Genomic DNA, 9118 nt, shown 5'->3' on the forward strand with positions numbered 1-9118 from the left:
AAGGGCTTCGTCAGTTTTGGGTATTAAGGTTATTATTCCCCTCCTTTGGGAAATGGAAAGGGACCCACTTTCAAAAGCTGCATTGAAAGAGTTCAACAGATCTCTCCAGATAAGATCATAAAAGGCCACATAAAATTCTTTAGTAAACCCATCTTCACCTGGTGTTTTATTGTCCGAGAAAGAAATTACAACCTCTTTTAACTCCTCGTAGGTAAAATCTTGCTCTAGCGAATCTTCTTCCTCGGCGTTAAGTTGTGGAATTTCAATATCTTCAACAAACGACTCAAAACTCTGTCTTCCGGTACCTTGTGGCTCTCTGTTATGGCTCATTCTCGATGCATACATGTTGCTATAGAAACTCTCCAGTTCTTTCTCGACCTGTTTCGAATTTGATGTCACCTCACCATTTTCTAATTTTACTTCGCGTATGAGCTTTTTTTCATAATTCGTCTTCTCCAGGTTAAAAAAATATTTAGTCGGTTTTTCCCCCTGTTCAAGCCATTTCGCCTTTGATCTAAACATAGCCTCTTTCCCTCTCTGTTCATATATATTTTTTAATTCTTCTTTTGCAGTTTCATATTCCGTTAAAACTTTCCGGTCTAAGACTTCGAAATCAGTATAACAAATTTTATAATCAAGTTCTTGTAGCTCGTTTTGAAGTGTTATTTCTCTTTTTCTGAGTTCAGATTTTTTTTGTTTAGAAAAATTCATTGTTTTCATACGTATTTCCATTTTAATCAATTCCCACAATAGTTGCTTATCGGTGACGTCGGAATATTTTACATGTATTTGTGGATAAAAGAATGCAATCCGTTCCTTAAATTCATCATTTTTAAGAAGGGAATTATTGAATTTCCACGTTCCAGGACCTCTCTTAAACTCGTCTCTAATGGTAACACTCAAGAAGGTAGCTTTATGGTCTGGAGCTACTGAAGTTCGAATCTCAGCCTTTTGAGCATCCACGGAGATTGGGCGAGAGACAAGGATAAAATCTATTCTCGATTTCAAGTTATTAGTTTTGGATTCATAAGTGAAAGACTTTATCTTTGGATGCATTTTTCGATATATGTCGAGAAGGTTTAATTCGTCCATAAGATTTACAACAGCGTCTCTGTAATTCGTTTTTTTCCAGGGTAAACCCCCACTTTTGTCTGCCTTATTAAGTGTACAGTTCCAATCACCAGCAATAATTAGCGGGGAGGTGTCCGTTTTTCTCACGAGAGATTCACTTAAATTTTTAAGGAATTCATTTTGATCTCGATAATCAGTGGGTGCGTAAATATTTACGATGAAAAACGTTTCCTCCAAGACTTTAAGTCTTGAAATCATAATTCTTCCTTGAAAATCCGTTTGAACAACATCGAAGTTAAAAGTTGAATTCGGATTCAATAAAATACAGACGCCTCTGGAGTGTGCAGTTCCATGACAAAAGAAAATTTTGCCGCCCCATTCCGCAGACCATACTTTCTCATCATCAGGTTGTGAAAAAGTCTCCTGTAAACAAAAGATCGTAGCTTTTTGTTGTTTTAAATAACAAAAGATTGCTCTCCTTTTGTTCTGATTACGTAAACCTCGCACATTTAGTGAAATAATTTTTAGTTTACGTGCCATTGATGTTTAAGAATGAATTATAAAATTGGTTGTTAAAGTAATGCATGCCCCGGTAATTAAACAAAAACTGAAAAGAAACTAAAATAGACAAATGACTTACAGCCATCGGACGCAAAAACATGATATGAAAAAAAAAAACAAAACAAAAAAACAACTTACCTATCAATTCTTCTGGGAAAAAACAAGCAAACAATCCACATCGCCGATTATCAAGGCCAACAGTGTGTATCGGCGGGAAGAGTCAAATATATTTAATGCAGAAAAAAATGCATAATAGCTTATAAGTTTGTTAGTTTTTAAATAGTAAAGAATAACGTACTTGAGCTGAAGTCCATGTAAATCACGAGGAAAAAGGTTTATTTCGGCGAAGACCTGGCTAATGAGCTGTGTGAATTTTGATTAAGTCATCTTCGGAGTTAATACGGATTCGGCGACCCGTCGCCGTTGGTTTCGCGAATATCTTGCCATCTGTGGTCCACGATTTCCCCTGTGGCAGATTTTTAATCTTTTTACGGACCTTGGAATACAATGCTGCCCTCCGTTTCGTCAGGTTTTCATTGATAAAGATTTTCTCGGCGCCAAATTTGGGAGCCAAATCTAGGTTGCGTAGACCAAGACGAGCGCTGTACATTTCGTATTTGCTGGTATAGTTGGAGAATTTTACGATGATAGGTCTGGCTTTGTCTGCACCCTTGTAAAGGCGATGACAGATATCAATGTCTTCTTCTTGTAGTTCTACCTTTAAAACTTCGGCTAGGTCGAGAACGGTGTTAAGAATATCTTCGTCCTCCTGCTCAGGAATACCATGGATTTCCAAATTAAATTTTCTTGAATATTGCTCAATGTCATCATATTTCGCTTCCAGCTCTGCCACTTTTTTCGATGACGCGGCATCCTGTTGTTCTAAGGTGAGAACTCTAGCTTCGAGCTTCTTGTTTTTCGTTTCGAGAGCTGTGTACTGCGCTTGAGTAAATTCTAAGCTGGCTTTTAGACTCGCATTTTCGGCTAGGAGAGTGGTAGTATTCTTTTCAATGCGCGAGAGCAGTTTCCACAGTTCTTGAAGCGATGGTTGCTCTGATTCGGCCAGGACACTAGCCTCGTGCATTGCTTCATTTAAATCGGTAACGGACGTAATGGCGGCGGCGGTGTTTGTAGTCATGTCTTCACCAGTGTTTTGTTTCTTGGTCGCGTGTGCAGGCGGAGAATCACCACTTGAAGTACTGCTTTTAGTTTTCCTTTTCCCTCGTTTTTTCCCTGGCATTACTTGACTTAAAGATTAAGGAAAATATTACATTTTGGCCTTGATGGATCGGAGCAAGCTAAAACATGACCGTCCTCAATGATCCACTCGACCCAGTCCATCAAGCATCAGCATCCACGATAGAAGATTGCCGTGAGTGGTTTAATGATGACACATTTTTGATTTAAATTGTTACGATGAATACCGCACGGTTATACGAACGAGCTTATAGCATATTTTATTTTTTTATTTTTTGTTAAAGTCGTGTAAAAACTAAGAGTTTTGGTTGTTTAACAGATAACACATTTTAAAAAAAAATGTAAGAAGAAAAGAAAATTGCTCTTTGAGTACGAGAAATCGACAATCCAAAGCGTTCGTAAAAATTCCGTTTGATCACAACTATATCACCAGACACCGTTGGCCTGACAGTTTTAATTAAATTTCCTCAAAAGTTTGCATTTTCGTTTTTTAATAGTATCCAATTCAGCTACAAATTCGGATACAATATCGTCTCCACGCTACGTGTCGTTGAAACATGATTAAACCAATAAGCAATAAATAACACAGCAACAGTTAAAGGGACTGTGTCACGGCTAAGTTAATTTTATGTTATAAAAATTTTGCCATACATTCGCTACGAAACTAAATGTTTGCAAAGAAATTAACTTTATGATTCTAAATGACAAAACCACAGATTCATTGCAGCCAATTGTGTCTCCCGGGCGTAATATATTTAAGTTACAAGCAGACAAGATTAACTTTGAAAACTGTTCCGACGGACCACATTTCAAACACCCATATCGCAATTTGTTTCAATCTTCGTCACCTTTTACTATCCCTACCATTTTTTGCGATTATTTTATATATTTAAACGAATTTGATGGTCATTTTCCATGCCTTAGTTTGGCTAAAATCCGTGATACTGTCCCGTTAACATCGATACGATTTGCACCTGCTGATGAAAAATAACTTTTAATACTAACCAAGTGAAAGCATACAATGGAGAAACTTTAGGTAAACAAATTATTGTTATATTTTCTTTATAAAGGCGAAAAATACGCCTAGAAATTGAAACATCTGATTCGATGGACGAGTAAAGCCGTCAGTCATTAAAACCGTTATTCAGTTGATGACAAACTTCCAACCAGGGCAATAAAATCGCTACATAACCGAGAAAGGTAAACACCATCCACCATTTTCCGATGCCTAGGTAAATAACGGCCTTGTGAAAATAACATGTTTTTTTTTCATTTTGTCTTTTCGCATACATTTCTTTAACATCAGTATTCTGGAGAATTTTGTGCTACATTAAAACACAAAATAACGTTATAATTCTGTCTACTCTTCCCCAAGTCTACAAGACATTTCACTGATTTACTGAGGGGAAGTTGGGGACAATAATGATCATGATCGACTGGGATGAGAAGAGAGCGTGGGTAGGACGTAAAAATTAGCGTAAGTGTATTGAATTAGGACAGCGGTTGCTCGTATATGGCAAGTGCATCTGGAAAATTGAACGAGTGAAAGCAAGCTAACGTGAACTTGGTGTACTCTGTGTAAGGCTTTGTGGCGTGCCTAGCAGGTTTACAATACTACAATAGGTTTTCTTTTTAACGTCTTCTCCGCTATAGTTTGTACTGTGTTTACCACTAAGGACAATATCTGTGAAAGTGGCGAGTTAATTTTATAAGATAAATCACATAAATGATATTCTTTCAACATTGTATCGTCTTCGAAATATTTAACATGAGCAACACCAGAAGTGTCTGACCGTGTCCTTCACTGCTTGTCTTACTTCCCTCATCTTCCAACAGTACATGAATGGGTTTAGAGATGAGTTTAAGTAAAGCAGGGATAATGTTACAGACAAAGCGAGAGAAATGAATGGCGTACGTGATCCAGTAAAAGCAGGTACAGCTGTTGTTATACTGTATGGAAGGTAGCAAGCCAGTAGTGTCAGTTGAATCCAAAGGGCACTAGACACTGTTTTTCTGTATCGTGCTACATTAAGGGGAATTCCTCCCCCGTTCGCTTGGCCTTGGGGAACATGGTCTTGTACATTAACTCGATGTTGTCGTAGTCTGAGGTAGATCTTCGTGTAACATAAGCCTGTGGTTACTATGCACAATATTACCCCCATGAAAGCGATTCCTCTGCCAATACGTACGTTGTAAACGAATATAATTGCACTGGCTGTGGAAGAAAGCCAAAATGTAACAACAAAATACCACACTCTCCTCAAAGTTACCACCTGTCTGTATCTCAGCCCCAACAACAGGGCGAGAAGTCTGTCCACACTTATTGCAGTCAGTGTTAACAAAGATACTGCACCAAAAATTGCACCAATGGAATTAAAAAGTATTTCAACATAGTAACAAAGTTTGGAGTGCTGCTGAGACATTAAAACGGTGACGTAAAGAGGCTGTGAGATAAGGCCAACACAGAGATCGGTACTTGCAAGGCAACCTAACAAGAGTTTTGATGGTGGATGAAGAGACGACGGCCTTTGAAGAGCAACGATGATCAGAATATTTCCCAGAAATGCAGTGATGGAGAGAGGAATATTAAATGCCGAAATGGTGATCGTTTGATGTGGTTGAATAAGAGTCGGCCTGCAGTAAAACTCATGAATAGCCATATGATTTCCATCTTTAGTTAAGTTCTGCATTCCTTGCTTGATGACGACTGTTTTCTAACAAGTTCCAACAAGAGTCTAATGACCCTTTAGTGTTAATAAAATTATCTGCTGAAAAGGTCCATGACCCTATGCTGGAAGGTCATCTATTGCGTCACCGTGTCGCTCGGACAGCGTATTTCAGATGTATGTCCTAGAAAAAGAGAAAGCCATGTCGCAGAGTGGTAAATAACCATATCAAGAGCTAGCGAATGGTCACCATCTGCGTGTTTCAAGGCTGGTTTTGCAAGCATGCGAGAATAGGTGGGATTGACTTTTTGTAGCAAGAGCAGTAAATGCCGTGAATAATTTTCTTTCATGAAGATCAAACGCTAAAAACAATACTAGCATCTTCTTTTCCCTTTTTTGGCAGCTGTTGTGAATCGAATGCCTCTCTTGACAGTAAAGTCAAATCAGGGAAACATCGTTTTTATGTAAGCTTCAAACGAGGGAAAGTAGGACGACAAATGAGTTTCATCCGTCCGCCAACTGCCACATTTCGTGCAGTAACCAAAAAATATTTCATGCATTTAGGTATTACGCATTTTTGTGAGCACTTAAGCATCGACCTACATGTATACGAGCGATACGAACTACTAAAGTGTTGATGAACCATTCGCTAACAAACCCTCTATTTTTACCTACGTATATACATTTTGCCTTTCAATCCTGAACCGTCGAGGAGGAGATTCCTTTCACAGCAGAGGATGGTAGAAGACTTTTCGCACCTGTCGAAAAAATTAATCTAAAACTGTTAGGCCAAGGGTAAATAATGATACTCAACTTATGCTTCCTTTCAAGTCATTTATTATATTTAGATTAAAGCTTTTTCATAACTGTTTGGATAGAACCTTTTTCCGAGATGCATTGCATCATGTCTTCATTGTTTAAAACGTTAATTGCAGAGGCCTATTGACACAATTCCAAATTGAAAACAGTCATCAGTTGAGTGAATTTAGAACTGATCATTTTTTTTTAACTTCGCTAGCTTCAGTGACCAAAAAAAAAGTTAGGTTTGGCCCATGATATTAAACTCTGTACAAAGAGAAAGACCAGACAGCAGTGCAGTGCAGCATATTTGCATGATTTGCATGATTTCTTTCATCAGCCGTAATTGTTTTGGGAAAACCTTTTAGGTATTGACAATTGACACGTAGTGTTTTGTAGTTGATTAAAAAGAATGACAGGAGCTAAACCGAGCAAATTGATGTTTTTAAAGTCAAGACTCTTTTTTACGGTTGTCCAGCTTTAAAGCAAAACGTAATCATTTCAATTCGAATCGCTTTGCATTTTTAATTGCTAGTACAATAACGGTGATCTGCGTCGTACTTCCTGAAAAAGAGTTCCAAATTAAGAAGTAGAAAATTAATTTTTAGTATACGAGGAATCGACACCTGGAAGCAATCGTGAAATTTAGTTTCTTTACAACTTTACACTAAGACACCGTTGGTCTGACAGTCTAAATTAAATTTCCTTACACGTTTTCATTGGCTTGAAATACCTGAAATACCTGATTCGATGGACGAGGAATGAACAAATCATGAGAACAAAATTGAATGACTAGGAGGGTATTATATTTATTGAATCCCAATTAAATTGCTAGAAATTGTTGAGCGGATTCAAACGAAGAGAACTAAATAAATGGGTATTTTTCTGTTCCCTAAACGTTAAACCCTACCCACATTTCCCTGGTTGTCTCCCATGCCAATCCCAATCCCCTACAATGTGCACGTTTTTGTCCTTTCCGGGAGGAGGAGGGGGGGGGGGGGGGGGCGCCTCTCATTTTTGTATCTGTTTTAAAAAATTAATTGTAACCAACCCTCGTTCGAGAGGTATTGTGCAATCACTTCAGGGTCGTGTTGTAGGTATGTGGCGAGGTTGCTCTCTAGCCGAAATGCCCTCCCCCTCCCCCCTTCTGATTTTTTTTTGATCTGCTTACATTCTCAATAAACCTGTACCCTATATTTTACTAAAAATATTCAACATTCTCGTGTGTTAGTCAAGTGATCCTTCTTTATTATAGAGCGATTTTTGTTAGATATGAGTGCCGTTAAACCAAACTAATCACTGTGGCTAATCACATAAAGCGTAGACAATCTAGGAAAACCGATCAAAACTGGAAGCAAATACATGAAGCAGGCACGAGTCGCGGAAAAACGAGTGTAGACGAGTCAAGATAAGTTTTTGTTTTAGATCTAATTGGTTGTAAAAGTGACACAAGAAACAAAGTGGAATTACTTCTGATATCGAAACCGTTTGCAATAGTTAGTCACGAGTTATTTGATTTATTGTCACGCTTGGGACGTTTAAACCACACAAAACTTGTAGAAATGAGTTTCCTAGTGCTGAGTTCCTTAGTAGTGAGGGAACTTAGTTCCTTAGTAGTGAGTTCAGTAGTGAGTTCCCTAGTGAATTCCTATTAAGTGGTGAGTTCCCTAGTAGTGCGTTCCTCGGTAGTGAGCTCCCTAGTAATGAGTTCCCTAGTATTGAGTTCCCTAGTAGTGAGTTCCCTAGTAGTGAGTTCCATAGTAGTGAGTTCCACAGTAGTGAGTTCCATAGTAGTGAGTTCCCTTGTAGTGAGTTCCCTAGTAGTGAGTTCCCTAGTAGTGAGTTCCATAGTAGTGAGTTCCACAGTAGTGAGTTCCATAGTAGTGAGTTCCCTTGTAGTGAGTTCCACAGTAGTGAGTTCCATAGTAGTGAGTTCCCTAGTAGTGAGTTCCCTAGTAGTGAGTTCCATAGTAGTGAGTTCCCTTGTAGTGAGTTCTACAGTAGTGAGTTCCATAGTAGTGAGTTCCCTAGTACTGAGTTCCCTAGTAGTGAGTTCCCTGGTAGTGAGTTCCCTAGTAGTGAGTTCCATAGTAGTGAGTTCCCTTGTAGTGAGTTCCCTTGTAGTGAGTTCCCTGGTAGTGAGTTCCCTAGTAGTGAGTTCCATAGTAGTGAGTTCCATAGTAGTGAGTTCACTTGTAGTGAGTTCCCTAGTAGTGAGTTCCATAGTAGTGAGTTCCATAGTAGTGAGTTCACTTGTAGTAAGTTCCCTAGTAGTGAGTTCCCTAGTAGTGAGTTCCCTAGTAGTGAGTTCCCCAGTAGTGAGTTCCCTAGTAGTGAGTTCCCTTGTAGTGAGTTCTACAGTAGTGAGTTCCACAGTAGTGAGTGAGTTCCCTTGTAGTGAGTTCCATAGTAGTGAGTTCCCTTGTAGTGAGTCCCCTAGTAGTGAGTTTCCTAGTTGTGAGTAGTGAGTTCCCTATAAGTGAGTTCCCTTGTAGTGCGTTCCCTTGTAGTGAGTTCCACAGTAGTGAGTTCCATAGTAGTGAGTTCCATAGTAGTGAGTCCCCTAGTAGTGAGTTTCCTAGTTGTGAGTAATGAGTTCCCTATAAGTGAGTTCCCTTGTAGTGAGTTCCCTAGTAGTGATGTCCATAGTAGTGAGTTCCATAGTAGTGAGTTCCATAGTAGTGAGTTCCATAGTAGTGAGTTCCATAGTAGTGAGTTCCCTTGTAGTGAGTTCCATAGTAGTGAGTTCCATAGTAGTGAGTTCCATAGTAGTGAGTTCCACAGTAGTGAGTTCCACAGTAGTGAGTCCCATAGTAGTGAGTTTC

General features: G+C 38.9%; 2 protein-coding genes across 2 annotated transcripts; both read right to left on the bottom strand.

The window, feature by feature from the left end:
* Positions 1-1927: 1927 nt before the first annotated feature.
* LOC144629287 (uncharacterized) lies at positions 1928-2951 on the bottom strand. Its single transcript, XM_078487505.1, has one exon. It carries the CDS (start codon positions 2870-2872, stop codon positions 1988-1990), a length of 885 nt encoding a protein of 294 aa, XP_078343631.1. The 5' UTR covers positions 2873-2951; the 3' UTR covers positions 1928-1987.
* Positions 2952-4338: 1387 nt separating this feature from the next.
* LOC144628578 (adenosine receptor A3-like) lies at positions 4339-5645 on the bottom strand. Its single transcript, XM_078486692.1, has one exon. The coding sequence runs from the start codon at positions 5517-5519 to the stop codon at positions 4593-4595; it is 927 nt and encodes a 308-aa protein (XP_078342818.1). The 5' UTR covers positions 5520-5645; the 3' UTR covers positions 4339-4592.
* Between the last annotated feature and the right edge of the window lie 3473 nt (positions 5646-9118).

Source organism: Oculina patagonica, chromosome 10 (genome assembly GCF_052425735.1).
Source record: "Oculina patagonica isolate OP01 chromosome 10, crgOcupat, whole genome shotgun sequence".
Lineage (NCBI taxonomy): Eukaryota > Metazoa > Cnidaria > Anthozoa > Scleractinia > Oculinidae > Oculina > Oculina patagonica.